Source organism: Furipterus horrens, unplaced genomic scaffold, assembly GCF_987537825.1.
Source record: "Furipterus horrens unplaced genomic scaffold, mFurHor1.1.pri manual_scaffold_9, whole genome shotgun sequence".
Taxonomy (NCBI): Eukaryota; Metazoa; Chordata; class Mammalia; order Chiroptera; family Furipteridae; genus Furipterus; species Furipterus horrens.
Window position 1 is genome coordinate 49,443,951 of NW_028327179.1, and position 23,039 is coordinate 49,466,989.

The 23,039-nt window shown below is 37.1% G+C and overlaps 2 protein-coding genes across 3 annotated transcripts in view; one reads left to right on the forward strand and one right to left on the reverse strand.

Annotated features, from left to right (window-relative positions):
• Positions 1–6,298: 6,298 nt before the first annotated feature.
• On the forward strand, positions 6,299–22,976 carry PMPCB (peptidase, mitochondrial processing subunit beta). The gene is made up of 13 exons (XM_090287310.1): positions 6,299–6,468; positions 7,423–7,563; positions 8,303–8,389; positions 8,780–8,909; positions 15,425–15,623; positions 16,016–16,095; positions 18,363–18,475; positions 19,577–19,720; positions 20,536–20,696; positions 21,589–21,674; positions 21,752–21,840; positions 21,977–22,052; positions 22,142–22,976. Exons 1-13 carry the CDS (start codon positions 6,322–6,324, stop codon positions 22,204–22,206), a joined length of 1,518 nt encoding a protein of 505 aa, XP_090143436.1. The 5' UTR covers positions 6,299–6,321; the 3' UTR covers positions 22,207–22,976.
• DNAJC2 (DnaJ heat shock protein family (Hsp40) member C2) overlaps positions 22,445–23,039 on the reverse strand; it is a 38,297-nt gene continuing 37,702 nt past the window's right edge. Inside the window, exons 16-17 of one of the 2 annotated variants that reach the window (XM_090287308.1) lie at positions 22,822–22,976; positions 22,445–22,579 (exon numbers count right to left, since the gene is read on the reverse strand). In XM_090287308.1, coding sequence (XP_090143434.1) covers positions 22,505–22,579; positions 22,822–22,976 — 230 coding nt within the window. In that variant the 3' untranslated portion in view covers positions 22,445–22,504. Of the gene's footprint in view, positions 22,580–22,821; positions 22,977–23,039 lie in introns of those variants that run through there. The other variant, XM_090287309.1, reaches the window with a different exon arrangement.

Sequence of the window (23,039 nt, forward strand, 5' to 3'; positions counted from 1 at the left end):
GGAAATTAAGAAAACAATCCCATTCACAATTGCTTCTAAAGGAATAAATACCTAGAAATAAATCTAACCAAGGATGTGAAAGACCTGTACATTTAAAATTATAATACACTGAAGAAGGAAACTAAAGAAGATACAAATAACTGGAAGCACATACTGTGTTCATGGATAGGAAGAATTAGCATCATTAAAATGTCCATTACTGAAGAAACAAGATGGCGGAGGAGTAAGTGGAAGCTATACTAACCTCTTCCCAGAACTAGTCTGGATTTAGAACTTAATTTTGGAGAAATCATCTGGAATAACCAACTGAACACTAGCTGGAGAGAAGTCTTATAACCACGGAGAGACAGAAAAGGCTGCTTCATCACAATGTGACTGGGCATAAGCCTACAATCTCATTACCAGAGTGATTGTCTGTACGTATAGGCCTCACTTAATCCTGTCTGCAGCGCTGCCTCCTGAGACTCAATGGTTTGGCTGAACTAAGTGGCTGGGTTGGTGAAGAATGGGGTGGTCTGTGGGCTTCACTTTAAAACTGGTTTCTCTTTTCTGCCCTAAAGGCTTGGACAGAAAGAGCCCAGAGGCCTGAGAGGAGGAAAACCTAAAATATTTCCCTAAGCCCAAACTAAGTATAATGGGCAAAAGGGTTTTGGACAGATGAGATGTACCTGGCGCACCTTCCTCCAAAGAAGCCCTTCTTTTTCCTAATGTGGAACATTGAAAAATTAATACCTGTCTTTTGTCATCTAGTGGTTATGGATTGAATGATGTCTTTTAACCCTGTTGCCAAATCTGTTGCCTCCAGAATACAACAAGGATGCCAGCCTGTTAAATCAAGCATGCCGTTGTCCGGGGACAGCCAATCAACCTGGAGTCTGCACGATCCTTCCCCTTGTGGGAAGGCCACCCTCCCCTCCACACCCCCACTCTTATTAGGGATTTCTGGACCCAAGGATAGGTAGGACGATGACCGTACAGCTTGAAGCAGCTAGAGGAGCTCGAGACCTTCGCCCAATGTCCTTTATAAGATTATAAAGGGTCTTAAGTCTGAGAGGAAGGGATTGTTATTTTTTATTGTTAAAATAGTTAATTAATTAATTTAAAAAAAGAAGAAGAAGAAGAATATATGAAAGGGTGAGGCAGGAGAGCTTGTATGTACAACCCATGGGCATGGACTTGGGGGGGCGATTGTTGGGGGAGGAGGGTGCTGGGCGGAGGGCAGCAAAGGGGAAAAATTGGAACTATTGTAACAATATAATAAATAAAATATACTTAAAAAAATCTATATCCTGTTTTACCTGATCACTGATAAAAAAACAAAATATATCCACTCTAGGTAAAAAAAATTAAATTAAAAATATCCATTACTACCAAAGCAATCTATAGATTCAACACAATTCCTATCAAGATTCCAATGATGAGTTTTACAGAACTAGAACAAATAATTCAAAAATTTATATGGAACCACAAAAAGCCCCACATGGCAACAGCAATCCTGAGAAAGAAGAACAAAGCTGGAAGAATCATGCTACCTAATATTAAACTCTACTACAAGGCCATAGTAATCAAAACATCCTGGTACTGGCATAAAAACAGAGACATAAATCAATGGAACAAAATAGAGAGCCCAAAAATAAACCCAGACCTTTATAGTCAATTAATATTTGACAAAGGGAGCCAGCACACACAATGGACTAAAGGTAATTTATTCAACAAATGGTCTTGGGAAAATTGGACAGATATGTGCAGAAAAACAAAACTAGACAACCTTCTTACACAACACACAAGAATAAATTCTAAATCAATCAAAGACTAAAATATTAGACCTAAATCCATAAAAATCCTAGAAGAAAACATAGGCAGCAAGATCTTGCACATTGCTCATAGAAATCTGGAGGGGTTATATCTCCTCATGTAAAGGAAAGAAAATTAAAAAAACTTAAAAATGAGACTGCATCAAACTAAAAAGTTTTTGCACAGCAAAGGATATCATCATCAAAATATAAAGAGAGTCCACAGAATGGGAGAACATATTCACAGATACATCTGACAAAGGGTTAATATCCAAAATTTATAAAGTAGTTTCAAAACTAAACATCAGAATAACAAACAACCCAATTTAAAAATGTGCAAAGGACCTGAATAGACACTTCTCCAAAGAGGACATACAAATGGCTAATAGATATATGAAAAGATGCTCAACATCACTAATCATCAGAGAAATGCAAATTAAAACCACAATGAGATATCATCTTATACCTGTTAGAATGGTATCATCAGTAAATCAACAACAGCAAGTGCTGGCAAGGATGTGTAGAAAGGGAACCCTTTTTCACTGTTGGTGGGAATGCAGCCACTGTAGAAAGCAGTATAGAGATATTTCAAAAATTTAAAATGGATCTGCCTTTTGACTGAATGATCCCACTCCTGGGAATATATATCTGAAGGAACCCAAAGCATTCATTCAAAAGAACATAAGAACCTTTATGTTCATTGCAGCATTATTTACAATCACCAAGAAAGAGAAACAGCCCAAGTCTCCATCAATAGATGAGTGCATAAAGCAACTATGGGACATTTACACAATTGAATTATACTCAGCTGTTAAAAAGAAAATTTTACCCTTTGCAAAAGTATGGTTGGACCTGGAGAACATTATCCTAAGTGAAACAAGCCAGTCAGAGAAAGACAAATACAAAGTGATTTCACTCATATGTGGAATCTAATGAACAAACTGAATAGGCAAAACAGAGACAGACTCATAGATGGAGAGCAAATGACAGCTAGTGGTGCGGGGGGAGGGGGTTGGTTAGGGAGTAGGGGGATTGTGTAAAAAGGAAAAAGGACTCATGTACATGGACAACAGTGTGGTGATACCTGGAGATCTAAGGGGAGTAAATGATAATGGAAAAAATATAATAAAGATTAAATAAAAAATAAAATATATAATAAATACTGATAATAATACTATTGAATCACTTTTAATGCTAATGCAGTCCAATAAATATTAAATGCATTGCTGATTTATACCAATACTAATTAACACACATTTAAAGCTTTGTAGCAGTCTAGTTCCTGGCTTATTAAAATGGAATAATTCGAAGAGGTTTTAATAACGTGACAATTTGCAAACGTAGGGGCAGGTTTTAGAGAAACTAACAAGGGGGGTTACAGTATTCCAGAGCTAGGCATAGCAGAAAACTGTATCCACTTAATCTTAAAGGTTGAAGAGAAAGGAAAGGCCACTGGAATTCAGAGGGGATAGCTGTATGAAGAATGCTGGGCCTGTAACAGAGAAATGCATCAACCCCCAGGAAGGAAGCTGAGGGATAAATGTACCCACCTCACTTCTCCAGTCTTTTGTGTCCTGTGATGACTTTTACCAGCTAAACCCAACTAGAAATCTAATGAATCAAGCAATCTAAATAGGTCAGTGTCCTAAAACACAGCATAGAATAGAAAAGGGCAAGGAGTGGATATAGCTGGGCCCTCTGTGCTTTTAATGCCACCAGTATTTTTGTCAGTTAGAATTAAACGATTTAATTTTACTTACTTTTAGAGAGAGGGGGAGGGAGGGAGAAAGAAAGCAAGAGAAACAGTGATGGGCTGCCTCTCTCATGCACCCCGAATGAGAACCAGTTCTGCAACCCAGGCCCTGACCAGAAATTGAAAGGGTGACACTTTGCTTTGTGGAACCGATGCCAAGTGAACTACACCAGCCAGGGCAATGATTTTATTCTTAATTGGGCCTTTGTTCACTTTTTAACCATTCTTTCTACTCAACTCCTTATGTTCTTATGAATGTAGTCATAAGTTGCTTCTGTGATGTCTTTGTCAAGCAGGATGAGACAGTTTCAGAGTCACAAGGAGAATTTAGGAATTTGTTTTAAAGAAAGAATATCTTCAAGGTTGTTGCAACCAGCTGCTGACTATCAGGACTCTGATGTGAAAAAGTCTTACCTGTGACTAAAGAAACACAGACTTCACTCTCAGTTCCCTGGAACTCCCCCTCCCCTACTCCCTAGCTGCATAAAAACTCCATACTTTTGCTTTTTGAGAGGTCTTGCTCTCCCATCCTCTCACCTCAAAGAAATCCAATATACCTTTCCCTTATCTCCAAGCACTGCAGTCTCAATGTTTTGGCCTACTAATGAATCATGTACACAAACCTGAATTTTGGGAGATGATTCTGCAACATGAGGGCAAAAGGAAGATATCCAGATACTTTTTAATAAACATAGCATCTATTGTGTTACTCCATTTTTTAGGGAGTATTAATTGTGTATTCAGTTGATATAGCTATCCATTCATCATTCTATTTATTCATCTATCCAGTCCACCTTCCTAGTCCTATACATGCATAGAAAGATATTTGGAACATTACCCTCATTTTAATGGTGATAATTTTTAGAGGTGGGATTTGAGTATTTTTAAGAAATTGAGATATAATTTATATACTATAGGATTTATGTTTTTAAATGTAAATTCAGGGGTTTATACAACCATTACCACTATTTAACTTCAGAAAATTTTCACTACCCCTAAAGAAACCCCATGTCCCTCAGCAGTCATTCTCCATTTCTACCTGCTCCCAGCCCCTAGCAACCACTAATCTACTGTCTCTATGGATTTCCTATTCTGGAAATTTCATATAAATGGAACATATAATATGTGGCCTTTTGTGATTGGCTTTTCTCATAGCATAATATTTTCAAAGTTCATATGTGTTGTAACATGTATCAATACATCATTCCTTTTTGTTGCTGAATAATATTCCATTGTACAGATATCCTACTCTTTGTTCATTCTTCAGTTAATGGACATGTGAGTTATTTTCACTTTTAGGCTATTATAAATAATGCTATTATAAGCCTTTGTGTATAATTTTTGTGTGGACATATGTTTTAATTTCTTGGGTAAATATCTAGGAGTAGAATTGCTGAGCCTTATGGTAAGGAGCTGCCAAACTGTTTTCCACAGTAATTATACCATTTACATTCCCATTGGCAATGTTGAGGGTTGATATTTCTCCATATTCTTGTCAACACTTGTTAATATCTATTTTTTTCATTATACTGTACCCATTTTAGTGTGTATGAAATAGTACCTTAGCATTAGCTTTGATTTGCATTTTCCTAATGGCTAATAATGTTGAGCATTTTCTCATGTTTTTAGTCACCATTTCAATATATTTTTGGAGGAATATCTATTCAAATCCTTTGTTCAATATTTGGTAACAGTTTTATTGAGATACGATGCACATGATATTAGCTTTCAGTATATTCATAAAGTTGTGCCACTATCACCACTAATTTCAGAACATTTAAATCACCTCAAGAAAGAAACCCCATATCCAATAGCTGTCAATTTTTAACCCTTCCATTTTCCCCAGCCCTAGACAACCACTAATCTACTTTGTTTCTCAATAAATCTGCCTATTCCATTTCATATAAATGGAATCATAAAATATGTGGTCTTTCTTATATCATTCAGTAGAGGAGACCCAGGTCCAGAGCCAGGGGTGGGGGGGATACCAATTTTTAGGGCAGATTAATGTGGTGTTTAAGAGTACAGGCTTTGGAACCAGAAAGTCTGTAATTAGCAAGTTATTTTACCTCAGTTTCCACATCTGTAAAAGGAGTGTAACAATAGCATAGTTAGAACAGTGCTTGATATTTTTAGTTTCCTTAAGAGCTCTGTGAATAGAGCTGCCCAAGAAGGTGAAGGAGGAGAAGGAGGATCTTTAAGATACAACGAGAAAAGAAAATTTCAGAATTCTATCATGTCACATTCTGCCAGTAGGACTGTAAGATAAGGACTGTAAACAGCCCATCTTTCAGCAGTTAGTGGCCTCACCAAGCCCAAACTGCACAGAATGAAGAGCCAGACTGTACAGGGTTGAAGAGAGTAATTAGGGGTCGACACTGATACAGCATCCTTCCCTTGACCGCACTACGCGGCTCTCCCATTAGATGCTTCCTTTAAGGACAGTCAGTTATGAATCTTATCCCACTTTTTCCAATCAATTTCAGTCACCAGTCGGATAATATGTTGCACCATGTTATCTTGAACTCCTCCACATTTGTGCCTTGCACGCCGTAGGCGATCGACGTAACTCAGGATACAGGCCCTTCTGCAGACTTCCTGATGCACATTATTTGGAGTACATCGCTCAGCATCACTCCCAGGTCGATTCCTTCCAAGGCGGCTTCGAGGAGGGTCATTTCCATTATGGCCACAAGGTGGTGTCCTCTTTCTCCTCTGGGATCACCCTCCAGGTCACAACCTCGGAAGTACATCCTCCTCTAGGGCACAGCAGAGATGGCGGCGATGGCGGCGATGGCGGGGGCGGTGGCGGCGGCGGCGGCAGCAGCACCAGCCGCAGCCCAAGCGGTACTGTTACCCGCGGCAGGGCCGCGGCTCTGGGGTTTCACCAAGAGATTACTGGTCGGAGGCGCTGCTGGACGGGTGAGCTGTCTTCCACTTGCCTGGGTGCCGACCGGTCCGGCCCCTCCGGCCGAACCCCACGCTGCGGACTTGAGTGACGGGCGCCCTTCCCGGCCGCTGGGGTCCGCGCCGCACACCACCGAACGCGGGTGGGGCCGGGCCTCATCACAGGGGACCCGAGGGGCTCTCAGCTTCTCCGAGGCAGGACTGGCTTTGGTCACCCGCTGCGCGTGACCCGCCAGTGACTTGGGGGATGACCCTGGTTACCGGTCTCTTCACTCCCAGTTATTGAGAAGTAGTCGTAAAGAGTGCGTGTTGATTACTAAAAACACAGTGGTTACAAATTGGGGAAAATGAAAAAGTGAGATAGTTTCGATCCCCGAAGTTCTGCTTTTGCCTAAGACTAAACTTCATTCTCAGCCGCGCTTCCTGCGAGCCCCGGGTAGATAGCTAAAGGAAAATTTTGTCTGTATGTGCATTTTGCTCATAAGAGCCTCTCACTTTCTCCATACCTTGGACATGTACCAAGGAAAAGAACAACTGCGGACAGACGCATAGTCCGTAGTCAGCAAGTCTGTCAGCCAATGTGCATCTTGATCACCTATTATTCTTACTGCCTTCTCTTTTTCTACCTTTTTCAAAACTTTTTGCTTTTCTCGAACAGTGAACACCTAAATCTCATTTCTATGTTGTGTGTAGCTATTTTTATATTTTTCTCTCCCTTTCTCGGCATTTTCCCTCCTGCTGTTTCCTCTATAACGAGTATTAAACACTTCTAAGGAGAGGTGTTGAAATAAAAATAGCTAATTTGTAGGCATGTTTCTGGCTTTGGGAGAGGATTGATAAGGGAAGGAAGGTTCCCAGTTGAGGGAAGGGCAGTCTCTTTGAGGTAGGTTTGACTTCTTAAATCAGCGTTGACCATCAGAATAATGACGTGTTTTGGTTCCTCCCTCGCACCTCTCCGCCTCCAACCAGTCATTCTGTTTTGGAGGGAACAGATGGAGAAGCACACAGGCTGCTCCACACGTGGTCCTGAATGTTCCTGAAACACGAGTAACCCGTTTGGAGAACGGCCTCAGAGTGGCCTCTGAAGACTCTGGGCTCTCAACATGTACAGTAAGTGATTCAGGCGACTACTGTTTGAGTGATTTCTCATGATGAGAGAGCAAATTGGTGGTTTTGATCTAAACTTTTTTGTTTGTGGTGGTTGAAAAATAGCGGCGGTTATTTTGCCTTGACAGGTGACTCTTGCTTGTGAATCTTCCTTCCAGTGGCACTTCTATACTGGGTGCATGAGTACCCTGTTTAAGTGTCTATTATCTGGTTCTTGTAGCTTATTATTGTATTATTTATTGTTAGTAATGAAAGAGTTGTACTTGTTGGGCAATGCTGTGCCAGCTGTTTTTACATACTATGTTGTCTTATTTGATCTTTAAAACAGTTATTTGTATTAGGCATCATCACATCCCTTTTATGATTGAGGAACAAGTTAAGAGATTAAATGGTTTTGTTGTAGGCCACACAGCTAATACGTGACAAGAACCAGGACTTGAACCTATATTTGACAGTCACTGATGTTCTTTATACTGTAGTTAATGGCTGTAGTACAAGTTGTACTAAGAACCTGAGTCCTCAGTTAACCATAGAGCAGAGTCTGGTGACCAAAATTGTTAAATCTCATAGTTCAAAGGAATATACTATCAACCCATTCAAGTCAAGAAAACTTTAGTGTCAAGACTAGAAAGCATTTGTCAGAAAAAGGAAGGAGCTTTCCCTTCCTCCTCGCATCCCCACTATCATTTCCCCAAAAGAAAGAAAATAATGCTTTACTTAATTGTTTCTTGGTTGCATTAAGGTTGGGCTCTGGATTGATGCTGGAAGCCGATATGAAAATGAGAAGAATAATGGAACAGCTCACTTTCTGGAGCATATGGCTTTCAAGGCAAGTTGTCAGACTTAATTTATAAAAATGCATTTTTTAAAGAGACAGCACAAAATTCTCATTCTAAGGCAAGACGAACTACTTCAATAGTATAGCATGTTATTTTTATTATTTTTAAAATCCTTTTTTTCCTCAGAATTATTATCTGAAGTAATGACTTACAGTTGCTCTGTAGAGTTGAAACAAGGATTTTCTCTTAGGTTGTAAGGGGCATCTGAAAATACATGTTTACCATGATTTCTGAAGCCTAATTACTTTAAAAACCAAATTTGGTCCTTGTGTGAAACGGACATAGGCTTACATCCTCATACTCATTGTCTGAAGTGTTTAGAAGAGGTGAGGGATAAAGGAAAGTCTCATAATCTCTTTTTTCCCCCTCTTTTATTTCAGGGCACAAAAAAGAGATCCCAGTTAGATTTGGAACTTGAGATTGAAAACATGGGTGCACATCTCAATGCCTATACCTCCAGAGAGCAGACTGTATATTATGCCAAAGCATTTTCTAAAGATTTGCCAAGAGGTATTGTTTTTATTTATACTGCAGATATGTACTTTTCACAAGAGTTAATAAATAGTAGTGTTTTTCTTATGTCTGTTGTGAAAGGGCAACCTCCAGAAATGTAAAAAAAAAAAAATTTAATTTTTTTTTCCCAATAGGACAAATGATATCAAATATTTATATGCTGCAAAACTTGTGCCAACTAGGCCCTCCCTAATGCTTGATTCAAAAATACTTATTTCAGAGCTATACCTATGCAGAGAAACATTTAAATTTTTTTAAGTTGATAGGAAAGGACAGAGAAAGGAATATCAATTTGTTGTTTCACCTATTTATGCATTTATTGGTTGAATCTTGTATAATATGTGCCCTGACCAGGGATTGAACCTGCAACCTTGGCAGGGACAATGCTATAACAAACTGAGCTACCCAGCCAGGGCTGAAACATTTTAAATTGCTTGTATTTATTTATTTATTACTGCCTACAGTCCCCCTCTCCCCCATTTTACCCTGTTATCTGAATTTTTATTTCTATAAACCTGAACAGGTTTTATATCTACCGACTGCTGGGCTTTGCTTTTTGACCAACTCTTGCTTCTTTATTGCATTTGCACATTACAGATCCTCCTGGAGTGTGCTTCTTTCTTACCTTTCTTTCCATTAACTTGGGTTTTTAGTCTTTTTATTTAAATTAAGAACTAAAACAAAACATTTCACCCATTTCTCCCACTCTGTATCTATGAGCTTGGGTTTTTAAAATTTTTTTGTTTTGTTTTTGTTTGTTTTTGGTTTTGGATTCCACATATAAGTGAGATCACATGGTACTTGTTCCTCTGTCTGACTTATTTCACTTAGCATAATGCCCTCAAGGTCCATCCATGTTATTGCAAATAGCAAGATTTCCTTCTTTTTTTATGGTTGACTCATTCATTCATTCTTTGGTTGACTCTTAGGTTGTGTCCATATCTTTGCAATTGTAAATAATGTGGCAATGCACATGAGGGTGCATATATCTCTTTGAGTTAGTGTTTCCATTTTCTTTGGATGAATACCCAGAAGTAGAATTGCTGGATATATGATAGTTCTATTTTTAATACTTTGAGGAATTGTCATACTGTTTTCTACAGTGGCTCTGTGTCTTAGATATTCGTCAGTACAGGGCAACCCATTTCACCACGTTGTGGTGCTGTGCGTGTGGGAGAGGTCTGAGAGGGAACAATGCTGCTTGCTCAGCACTTGCCCCTTTTCCAGGCACTTCTCCCGCTTCTGGAATGGGACTGGCACCTCTCTAGCTATTGCCTTGGTCGTCGTTCCCAGAGTGGGTGGGTCCGTGGACGTTCTAGGACCATGGGGCCCTTTAAACGAGCGGATTGTACTGAGGGATGGGCGGTTTCTTCCTCCACCCCAGCCCCCACTGATTTGCAGTCAGAAGCAATGAGGCTTGATTTTCCCCGGCGCTGAAAACGTGAGCTGTGCTGTCTGGTCTGGTGCTGGGAGCACTCCCCAGGTGTCCCTCTCTACCTTTTAAAATGTGTGACTTCGTTTTCTGCTGGCCTGCTGCTGCTACCACACCGCATCCTCTCCGCCTGGGCTCCGCCCCTCCTACCTGTCTGGATGAGTATTTCTTCTTTAAATCTTTGTCTGTTGGACTTCCATGCAGCTCGATTTTCTGGAACTTCCGGTTGTCTCCAGTTTTGAGGTAGTTGTATTCCTTCTTAGTTGTGGAGGGAGATGCAGCTTGTCTGTCTAGGTCACTATCTTGGCCATAAGTCTCAGTACTGTAGTCTTTTTGATGGCAACCATTCTAACAGGTGTGAGGTGATATCATTATGGTTTTTATTTGCATTTCCCTGATGTTTAGTGATGTTGAGCATTTTTTCATGTATCCGCTGGCCATCTGTATGTCTTCTTTAGAAAAATGTGTATTCAGATCTTTGGTCCAATTTTTGATTTAGATTGTTTTTCTACTATTGAGTTGTATGAATTCTTTATATTTTTTAGATATTAGCCTCTTATCAGATATATGATTTGCAGGTATTTTCTCTCATTTAATAAGTTACCTTTTGTTTGTTTCTTTTGTTGTGCAGAAGGTTTGAGGTAGTCCCACTTGTGTATTTTTGGTTTTGTTGCTGTTGGTATCAGATTAAAGAAATCCTCACTAGGACCTGTGTCAAGGAGCATACTGCCAATGTTTTCCTCTAGGAGTTTTATGGTTTCAGGTCTTTTTTTAAATTGATTTGAGAGAGAAAGAGGAAGGGAAAGTGAGAGAGAAGCATAGATATGTTGTTCCACTTACTTATGCATTCATTGGTTGTTTCTTGTATGTGCCCTGATCAGAGATTGAACCTACAACCTTGGCATATGGGGACAACTCTAACCTAATGAGCTATCCAGCCAGGGCCAGTTTCAGGTCTAATGCTTAAGTCCTTAATCCATTTTTAATTGATTTTTGTGTATTATGTAAGGTGGTCCAGTTTCATTCCTTTGTATATTTATGTCCAGTTTTCCTAACACCATCTAAGAGACTGTCTTTTCCTCATTGTATATTCTTGACTCCTTTGTCTTAGATTAATTGACCATATAAATGTGGGTTTATTTCTGTGCCCTCTGTTTTATTCCATTGATCTACATGTCTTTTTTTATGCCAATACCAAACTTAATTACTGTAGCTTTGTATTATAGTTTGAAATCAGGAAGCATGGTACTTTCAGCTTTTTTTTCCCTTTCTCAAGATTGCTTTGGCTTTTAGGGGTCGTTTGTGGATCCATACAAATTTTAGGATTGATTGTTTTATTTCTGTGAAAAATGCCATTGGAATTTTAAAAGGGATTGCACTGAATGAGTATATTGCATTGGGTAATGTGGACATTTTAAGAATATTAGTTCTTCTAATCCATGAGCACGGAATATCTTTTTATTTATTTGTGTCTTCAATTTTCTTTCATCAGTGTCTTATAGTTTTTAGTGTACATGTCTTTCATGTCCTTAAATTTATTTCTAGGTATTTAATTCTTTTTGATGCAATTGTACATGGGATTTCCTTAATTTCTCTTTCTGATAGTTTGTTTTAGAGTATGGACATGCAACAGATTTTTGAGTATTGATTTTGTATCCTGCAACTTTACTAAATTTATTCTAACAGTTTTTTTATGGAGTCTTTAAGGTTTTCCATACAAAATGTGTCATCTCTAAATAGTGACAGTTTTACTGCTCTTTTCTAATTGGGGTGCCTTTTATTTCTTGCTCTGGCTAGAAGCATTTTTTTAATTCCTTGTTTGCTACAAAACCTTTTGGTCTAGAGCAAAATAAGCAGATGTTCACTTGTAGGATTATTGATTATTTTTATAACAAACATTTTATTTTTATTTTGTAGAAATAAAATAATTATTCTGACAGCATAGCATACCAGTTTGTTATAATTACCATGTTACTAGAGTGTTTTGAATTTCTTTCTTTTTAAATTTATTTATTGTTTTTCTATTACAGTTGTCCCACTTTTTCCCCCATTACATCCCCCCACCCAGCCCACCCCTTCTCTCACAGTCAATCCCCACCCTGTTGTTTTTGTCCATGGGTCATTTATACTAATTCCTTGTTGAATTTCTTAAAGGAAAGTTATTACACGAAACATTTTCCCCGTGGCAGAATTAATAACAAAATTTAGCAGTTTTAATGATAACTGGTGAAATTATTAATCTTTAAGGTCCTTGTGTGGTTGTGGTTAGTTTCATTACTTTGGAATTTTGTATTTCTAATAGGCGTTTATTAATAATGTTTGAATGGGACTACAGTAGTCCCTCTCTATATTGCGGTTCACTTATCACGGCCTCACTGTATCGCAGGATTTTAAAAATATTTAGTTATTTATTGCGGATTTTTCGCTATATCATGGGATTTTACGGTACTGTATACGTTATGCTGTTAAAGTTACGTAGGTTTAAGAGTGTAGAACATGTTTAAGAACAGAAGTAGTTTTTATAAAAGTGTGGAAAAGGTTAATAAGGGAGTGGGAAAGGTTAATAAAGGACTGGGAATGGTTTATAGGTGTGTGGGAAGGGTTTATAAAGCCTTAAAATATATATCAATACTAAAATAAATGTAAGGTTCCTACTTCGCAGATTTTCACCTATCGCAGGGGGTCTAGAACATAATACCCACGATAAGTGAGGGAATACTGTATACACAGTACTTTATTTTTAAAGATATTATTTATTTTTAGGATGGGGGAAAAAAGGGAGAAAGAGAGGGAGAGAAACATTGATGTGAGAGAGAAACACTGATGAGTTGCCTCTTGTATGTGCCCCGACCAGGGATTGAACCTACAACCCAGGCATCTGCCCTGATAGGGAATTGAACTGGCGACCTTTCGCTTTGTGGGATGATGCCTGATGCCCAACCAGCTGAGCCATACTGGTCAGGGCCAAGTACTTTTGTATATATTATATTTTGTGTACATATTATCTTACTTGATCTGCATAGTAATCACATATTTGAAGCCAGTGAATGAAGTAGATGTCTCCACTTTTCAGTTGTAGAAACTTAGGTCCAGACTGTAACTTGCTTAGAAATATACAGCTAGTAAGTGGCTTACTGTGGACTCAAGTGGAAATCTCCTCAGTCAGATTCACTGTGCCTGGTCGCTTTGTCAGAACAATACAACACAACACAACAAAAAACCTACCAACTGCAGATACCTGTACAGTAGCCTAACTTCTGCATTAAAACCAATAAAGGTGAAAAAAGTGGAGGGTGTGGGTTTGAATTGCACAAATCATCCCTAAGGTTTTCAATGATGTACTTAGAAACAGTTTTTGCCCCAGGACTGATGAGAGACTAAGAACAACGGGGCTAGGCCAGGCTACTTTAAAGGTTTTCTTTTTCTTTTTTTCTTTTTCTTTTTATACAAAGAACAGGAGGGAAAGAAAAAGGGGCTAGAGAATGAAAGAGAGAAGGTGGAAGCCTTTTTTATTTTTCCTTCCTGGCTTCTGGCTGAGAAGCACAGCCACTGCGAGGGGGTGTGGAAAAGCAGATAGGCTCTTCCAGGAGGAATTCATACTGGAAGTGTTCTCTGAAGCAGCTCCCTTTCTGGGGGTTTGCTTCAGTTTTTATCCCTTTAGTTCAGTGAAGTCTCGTGTATAAGGTAATAATTAGATGTTTATTTAGACTAGTAGTCTCCAAACTTTTAGAATCACCCATCCTTATCACTTGAATATAAGACACTTGATCTTATATTCTCAATATAGGTATATTTATAAGTTAAATACATTTACTATTATACTAACAATATTAAATATACATTAAAAAGAAATAAAGAAGGTTGTGATCAAATCGTAAGTACTGGGCATTATGAGCTCCCCACTGTGGCAAGTACCAGGTGTCCTCCCATTGACATTGGATTCTTCTTCACCCATCTTGGCCTCTGGTTCTCTTGTCTGGATAGACAGATGGGTTTTATTTTGTTTTATAGGTAGTTTTTTCCCTTTGGTCATGATCTCAGCCTCAGCTTATTCTAGCAATATGTTTTGTCAGTTAGGGCAGCCTACAGAGATAATTAGTTACAGGAGGTGGTTAGTATTTGAATATAATTATATTTGAGACAGTCTCTTCAAGTGAATTTAAAACAACAAAAGTATATAGTAGAGTAAAAAAAAAATGAAGCTAAAGATTATGACTTTGTTTCATATTTACTAAAATTTAGATTTTGATTGCAACTATATAATACTAATTTTTCAAGAATAGATTAGGTTTTCTTTTTTGAAGATGTCTGTTAATTTTCTGATAAAATTGCTTAATAGCATGATACGATATCCTTCAGTTCATGTTTGGCTTTTTGTAAATTAGGGTCATTTTTGTACAAGTATTTGAGGATTTCATCAGTTTTCACTTTTGATTCTTTGATAGTCATTCGTATCTGTTGGGGTACCTATCCTTTTCTTAAGATGATAACTGCTCCAATTCTGTTAGGTAGTCATTTTATCAGTGACTTTGGTAATGCCAAGAATGGGAATAGACACGGGGATTAGGTGGGGAAGGATATTTGTGAGGACAGTAATTCTGTAAGTGGTTCATTGGAGGTGTAGATGATGATGATTCTTGGCTTGTTTATGTAGCAGCCTCATTGCTGTGGGAACTTGGATAGTAAATACCTGAGTGATGTGAACTGTCTGTATACCCTTAGATATTCTGACTAATATGGTTAATTTTCTACTTTGTAATTTTCATACAGTTTACGCATATGCAGATGTCCATGGCATTTTTTAAGTGGTTGTAGGTAGAGTCATTAAGTGTTGTGGGACTTTTGGCAGATTTAGGAATTTTCTCCAAGCTCTTCTGTACCACAGGGGTTTTTATTTTACATTAAAATTTTTTTTAATATTGTCCTTTTACATGTATTGAATGTATAAAAAATGTTTCTTCCCAGTTTATTTAGTCAGTATTGAGTGATGGTCAGTATCATGGTTTCTGATTCTAGTTTACTAGATTTTAATAGTGAAAATTAAGAATCTTAGTGTTTCTTATGTTTTATTTTCAATTAGCTGTAGAAATTCTTGCTGATATAATACAAAATAGCACATTGGGAGAAGCAGAGATTGAACGTGAACGTGGAGTAATCCTTAGAGAGATGCAGGAAGTTGAAACCAATTTACAAGAAGTTGTTTTTGATTATCTTCATGCCACAGCTTATCAAAATACTGCACTTGGACGGACAATTTTGGGACCAACTGAAAATATCAAGTAGGTATTAAGTCTCAGATTTTTTTTTTGTTGTTGAGAAAAATATATGAGTTTTGAAAGTTAACATTCATATACATTCAGAAAGTATTTGAAAAAATAAATTTTATCCCCTGATAATCTGAATGATATTGTAGTTAGTTATACTTTAGCCCCACCTAGCCCCCAGGTGTCTGGGCTCCTAACTTAACTTCTGGAATAAACAAGTGATCGTATCATATGTTTTTGAGATAAAAAAGTTGAAATTCTTTGATACTTATTGCCAGTATCCTTTTTCTGACCATATTTATTTAATTTAGATTTCCTTTAAGGTCTAATTTAATTTCAGATATATTATGTGAAGATCTCTGCTTTTTAATTTCCTTTTAATATTGCTTTTCTTATTCCATTTACAGATCTATAAATCGTAAGGATTTAGTGGATTATATAACTACACATTATAAGGGGCCAAGGATAGTACTTGCTGCTGCTGGAGGTTGGTTGATTTAAATTTCTATAACTGTTTTAAACAGAGTGATGTGCTTATTTAAGTTTGATCCTGTTGGGAGATGTCCTAAGCATATTTACAGAGCAAACTATTTACTATGTTGCGTAGGCAGAACCAGACTTTCCCTCTATCTTCTTTATAGTGAAGTTTTTTTTAATGGAAAGATGTATGGACCTTTTAATGCATAAGTGTAAATACATGATGGAATTTACTTGCAAGAGAAGGGCAAGAGTGAACTGGGAGACAATGACACTTGGAAAACAGTGCTCCATAGTTTGGGAATCTTTTCAGATTTTAAATTATCACTTGGTCAGGCATGGAATGGGTATGTTTTGTTGTTCTTTAATTCTTTCATTTGTTCATTCATTCAGTAGATCCAATTACTGAGAAGGGGGAGCACAGAGGGAACCATGAGAATATTTAATGGGAATCCAAACATGCAAGTGACTGGCATTAGGGCAGTGCTTCTTTGGGGACATGTTGGAAGCTAGTGAATGATAAGAAAATTCACATTAGATTTCCTGACAGTCTGAATTTAGGCAGACAGTACATTTTATTGGTTTCCAGTTTGTTTTTTTTTCTTTCTTAGGGCAAAGTGAAGATAAGAGTGTAAATATTTTGTGTTAATTTTTCTCCCATTAGAAATTATAGGAAATTAAAATTCTAGTTGCTCTGGATAGACTTCTGAGCTAATTATTTGGAAATAATGGAGGTGAAAATGAGGTTTAAATATCTTAAACATTATTCATTGTGCTCTCAGCTAAAACACATTACAGTACCTTTGTTTGGCAAGCAGTGCACTCAGAACTTCTTTTGGGAAATGGGAAGACTTTGGTCAAGTGGGGCTTCAATAACCAAGCTGTCTGGAATGTTTCTGCCATTGTTGGTGGCAGATGGACAGTAGGTTTTACTGTAGTTCATGAGTCATTTTGACATTACTAAAGTTGGGATATCTTATGTTCTGTCATAGATTAATTAGCATTTTATCTTATTAATACATAAATGATGATGTGCCTTATGAACAGTGGCATCTTGAATTCAATGAAATCAGTAAGACCTAGTTTTATTAAAAATTATTAGCTCTCCTGTTTTTTTGGGATAGAACTGGTATTGGAGCAGCTGAAGTTTCTGGAACACCCAACTGGGAGGGCTATAGGCGAAGGTAATAACAGTAGAAGCAGTTGTCATCAGGTGCTGAGAACTGTGTGCATGCTCAGGTTTTTTCACATTCTGCTTGTCATTCTGGTATCACCAGGATCTTCCTTGTTTTGTCACCCTCTGGGTTGATATCCAAGGTGCCTGTCCTAGTTAAGGATTCTGAAAATGTACAGCATATACTCTCGTTTTATACCACAGATTTGTTTAGAAAATATGGTATAAGTTGTGCTTTTATATTCTAGTACAATGTTTTATTTAAGGAAATGTCATGGCAATATTTTTTAAACCACTTGCACATGCCTGAGTTGGTGTTGTAACTTCCTATTTGTGTTTAAGAATCCTTCACTGATAGAATGTTTGTGTCCCATGTTTGGATAGTAAGGGATTCAGAATCTAAGTAATTCTTAAGTTTTTAATAGCAAGTATAGTGAGTGTTTGGGTAGCTTTGGATTTATTCAGAAATTAGATTAAATAATTTTGTACAGGAATTCTGATAGCAGAGCTCAGAGAAAAACATATCTGTGTACCCAGCTTTCTTTAAGTGTTAGAGCTCATATTTATATTATTTTCTACTTTAAAAAAATTGAAAATTACTTTGCATTCTAGGACTTAATATAACATGATTTTTTATGGAATGTGGTATTTTCAAGCTGTCTTATCTTTTCCTGTGAAGATGAAAACTGTCAGTTGCTCTATGCAGCAGTCCCCAATCTTTTTGGCACCAAGGGCCAGTTTCGTGGAAGACAGTTTTTCCTCGGACTGGGGTGGGGGTGAGGGGATGGTTTTGGGATGATTCAAACACATTATATTAAGTTCTCCTGCTGTTTGGCCCTGTTCCTAACAGGCATGGACCCAGACCGGTCCATGGCCCTGAGGTTGGGGACCCTGCTCTACAGAATGACTAAGTTGTGCAACCAAAAGCCTTATAACACCACCAAGGGAAAAAGTATGCTCTGTGAGCTTACTCTGAAATCATTTTTGAGTGCAAATAGTTCATGTGTAACTTGAATTATATATCACCTTGAGCTATTGGCCGTTAGTTGTCTGCTTTAGATTGTATTGCTACTAAATATGTGAAATATCTTCCTTTAATTTAGGGGTTTGCCATGAAGAACTGCTTGAATTAGCAAAGTTTCATTTTGGTGACACTCTGTCCACACACAAAGGAGAAATACCAGCTCTGCCTCCCTGCAAATTCACAGGAAGTGAGGTAGGGAAAGCCTCCTAAGCTAGTAGTTAGCCCTTTGAGTTTCCTGTGTTGCATTTATGAATGAGTATACAAATTGTGCATGTTTCCAACAGGAGTAAAATGGAAGGAACCAAAGGCTTAAAGTGAAACAGAAAAAGAGATGATGATGGATACATTTGCGTATATTCCTTCCAATTCCATATTATTTAACCACTTATTTTTCCTAAGGAAACAAGGTTTTAAGGGCAATATTTTGTCTTTTGGTGCTTTTCTTTGGCACTATGCCCATTTATCTATTGTATGCCCATTTATATATATTATATATTGTAAGGTATAGAAAAATCTTTTATTTTAAAAACATCCAAATTTGGACTTTCACATTAGGTTTACTCTTGGCTAAGTTTTTCCTTCTGCCCATCAGAGCCAGAACTTACAGACTCTTGTGCTTGTCAATTGTAGCTTTAAGCCTCATTAGAGGCTTAGTTTGCCTCATTAGGAATGATGCTCAAAGTAGTGTCTGGAAGGAGGCCTGATGTTGGCACTGGCAGTACAAAAATAGCCTGTTATGTCAATATTAGCTTAAATTTAGATTTAAAAATTCAGATAAACAAACACAAAAGATTGATTTCTACCAGTGAAATAATGCATTCCTTTCTTACCAGGTAACCATCTGATGGGTATGTCTGTAGTATTTCAGTTGGAGACCTTTTGGTAAAAATCTTTCCCTAGCTCATGAAATTCTTCGAGTGTACAGTGTAATGAGGCCTAATAGTTAAAAAAAAAGTCATGGAGAGCATTTTACCTTTACAATTAATGGGACTGGTGAATTTGTTTCTTGTTAAGCATGTTACATAGAAGTAATTATTTTTATTTTTCAATTTAATTTATTTTTAGAGAGAGGGGAAGGGAGGGAGGGAGAAAGAGAGGGAGAGAAACGTTAATGTGTGGTTGCCTCTCCCAGTGCCCCCAACCGGGGACCTGGCCTGCAACCCAGGCATGTGCCCTGACTGGGAATCAAACCGGTGACCCTCTGGTTCCCAGGCCGGCACTCAATCCACTGAGCCATATCAGCCAGGACTATGATGGTAATCTTAACTAGAGTTTTTTCTTTATCTTAACTAGATTCGAGTGAGAGATGACAAGATGCCTTTGGCACACCTTGCAATAGCTGTTGAAGCTGTTGGTTGGGCACATCCAGATACAATCTGTCTCATGGTTGCAAATACACTGATTGGCAACTGGGATCGCTCTTTTGGTGGAGGAATGGTTAGTGATTTTAAACTTTTGAACTGACAAGACAGAACTTCTGTACTATGAATTTTGACTTTTGAAATATAAGTTGATTCGGATTGCATCCTTGGTCAAGACATTTTTTTTTCTTTTGTCATAAAGTTTATTTATGAGATGATAATTGGTCAGATTGAGTAAGGATAGAAGGATTTGTTAATAGTACTATATTAATGTTAATATCCTAGTTTTAATAATTGCTGTAAGGTTAATTTCCTTGTTTTCAGACGTGCACACTAAAATGTATTTACGGGTAAAAAGTATCACATCTGCAATGTACTCTCAAATAGCTGAAAAAATACGTTTAAAAGAATGATAAAGCAAACATGGTACTATATGAATTGTTAGGTAATTTGGATAAAGGGAATTCTTTTTACTATTATTTTACTTTTCTATAATATAAAGTGTATAAAGATTTCAACAAAATAATTTCATATCTTAGGTTTCACATGTAATATAATTTCAAATCTTTAAGCATACATATAGCCAAGAGCTCTACAGAGTGGGTTGGTAACAATGTATTATTTTAGAAGTAAGTGCAACTACTATGTTAATTATAGGGACTCATTGCTTTTTGCATTATGATTTTCTCTGAGGATGCATTGGGCTGGTGAGAATAAGTATAAATAATTTTTAGTCACTGAATTTTAAATTTATTACTGAGTTGGATGTTGATGGATAAAACTGAGAAACTGCTTCTTAGGGTATTCATTATTTGCCTTGTATCATTTTTCTGTCTGGTAATTTGGACACACATACCTACAGTTCTCCTGGACATTTTTTTTTCCTTACAGAATTTATCTAGCAAGCTGGCCCAGCTCACCTGTCACAGCAACCTCTGCCATAGCTTCCAGTCTTTCAACACTTCCTACACAGATACAGGATTATGGGGCATCTATATGGTTTGTGAACCAGCCACTGTGGCAGACATGCTACACGCTGTTCAGAAAGAATGGTGAGAAAATAAATCTTGCCCAAATTCACATTTTAGATTAGTTTTTTCTTTACACTGTTGATGGTGATTATTTTTTCATGGTGATTTTATTAGCATTTAATCAAAAGAACAAGACTAGTAGCAGCCATGTTTATTTAAAGATCACAGATGTTTCTTCAAAGTCTCATGTGAAGCTGAACTGGTTTCATACTATAGAATATTTTTTAAGAAGATTATTATTTTTTAAACATTACGTTAGAAAGGAGGAGATCCTAAAAGTTTAAAATGTTTAAATGCCAGCTAGAAGTTTGGAAAATATCTCTAAAAGTTATCTTTCATAACTTTTAGAAAGTGAATCTGATGTTGCCATTGCTAAAAGAAAAATGTAGTGTTTTGTAGTCAAAACTAGTACTTTGAGACAGGCATAAAGGCCCAAAGCTTCTTGGAAAACTTTCCTCCACCATTCTTAAATGGCTTATATCTCTCTAAATCTAGTTGACTGGGGTGTAATTATTATCAGGTTTAAATTAAACTCAACTGAATTGTTTTGAGAAACCAGTTACCCACTGACCTGTCCTCTAAGCATATCAGAGCCTAGTAGATGGAGATTCATGAAGTCTCAAAATGATTATAGCATTTCTCAAAATGTGGTTAGCCTATTTTTATATTATATTGAATTTTCTGTCTGCTAGACATATCATTTTTCAGACATTAACAATACCAGGAAAATAATCAGTACAGGTTTGCTTTTGCTTAGCTATTGGGATCATTAGTAGCTTCAAGTTTTTTGTAAGTTGAAATCAAGTTGTGGTATAATACATAGAATACGACATCATGTGTTTCTTTAGGTCTTTAACACAAAACACATGTATTCAAACTACTTGACATTTTGATTTTTCCAATTGGTTTTTAGGATGCGACTCTGTACAAGTGTCACTGAAAGTGAAGTTGCACGAGCCAAAAACCTTCTGAAAACAAACATGTTGTTGCAACTTGATGGTAAGAATAAAGATGTCAGTTTTATTTTCATATGGTTGATCTGTATTCTAATGCTTGACTTTTCTTTCTCTAAATAGGTTCCACTCCAATTTGTGAGGATATCGGCAGGCAAATGTTATGCTATAATAGAAGAATTCCCATCCCTGAGCTTGAAGCAAGAGTTGATGTAAGTACTGTAGTTGTTACACACCACTGGATCTTAAGTAAAAGTATTCTTGTTGCAAAGCTAAAAATATGTATCATTCCAGGTATCAAATTTGTCCTACAAAAAGCTCTGAATGCTGGTACCTTCTCTATTTTAGGCTGTGAATGCTGAGACAATTCGCGAAGTGTGTACCAAATATATTTATGATAAGAGTCCAGCTATTGCTGCTGTAGGTAAGCCTGGCTGCTTTTCTCCTATACAGAAAGTTGGCTAAGTATTTTCTTTTTAGTCAGTTTTAATTTTCTTTTCTTTTAATCCTTAGGTCCCATTGAGCAACTACCAGATTTTAACCAGATTTGCAGTAACATGTGCTGGCTTCGTGATTAAAATGTTCCTAATAAAAATATTTTGAACATAAATATTTATAAAACTAACAGAGACTAGCAAGTTTTAAGCTATTAATCCCTAAAGGAAAAAAAGTTGAAGTGAACATACGTACCTGAAAATTTGAATGAAATACTGCATCAAACTTTCAAAGGATAAGACTACCCCCCAATGAATGGCAGGTCTCCAAGAAATTATGTTGGAATGGCATACTTTCAAATTATCACAAGTATTTTAAGAATGAAAATTTGTATTTTCAGTTTTATTATAAAAATGTGCACATAACAAAGATTGTCTTAAGTCATTTCTTGGCTCTACTTGCATTCAGTACTTGCTCTTGAGCAGCTTTCTTTGCTTTTACCATCTCAACTAGTTCCTAGGAAGGGAGAGAAAGGTGTTATTTAGAATTGGCAGACATTTCTAGTGTTTTGTGTATAAATATGTAAAACATTCAAATTGGACAAGTCTGTAATTAAAGACACTACCGAAAAGGTTGCTTTTACTAACTGCCAGAGGTCTGAAAGTTTCTAAGATTAGTCATTTCTTTGTAATTTTGGCCCCATGACTACTGTGGTATTGAAATAAGCAAAAGTCTATAAACTCAAAAAAATCCACAACCTTATATCTTTTCATGCAGTCCTTCTTTGTTCTGCCAGGCACGGCTTCTGCTATTTTTTCCCATCTTTCAGGTGTATTTACTGGGTATGTTTTCAAGGCTTGTTCCAAAAGCTTCTGTTCTTCTGTTGTCCAAGGTGTGAAATCTGTGCATGGACCTATTGAAGAAAAATTTTTATTTAAAAATTCTAGTTACAGAAAAATGTCTTAGAACACCTTTC

Bases quoted from the DNA above. Each gene is read 5' to 3' on its own strand.
- PMPCB (XM_090287310.1), top strand. From the start codon at position 6,322: ATGGCGGCGATGGCGGCGATGGCGGGGGCGGTGGCGGCGGCGGCGGCA. The intron at 20,697-21,588 runs GTGAGAAAATAA...ATTGGTTTTTAG, and splicing joins CACGCTGTTCAGAAAGAATG to GATGCGACTCTGTACAAGTG. The intron at 22,053-22,141 runs GTAAGCCTGGCT...TTTAATCCTTAG, and splicing joins TCCAGCTATTGCTGCTGTAG to GTCCCATTGAGCAACTACCA.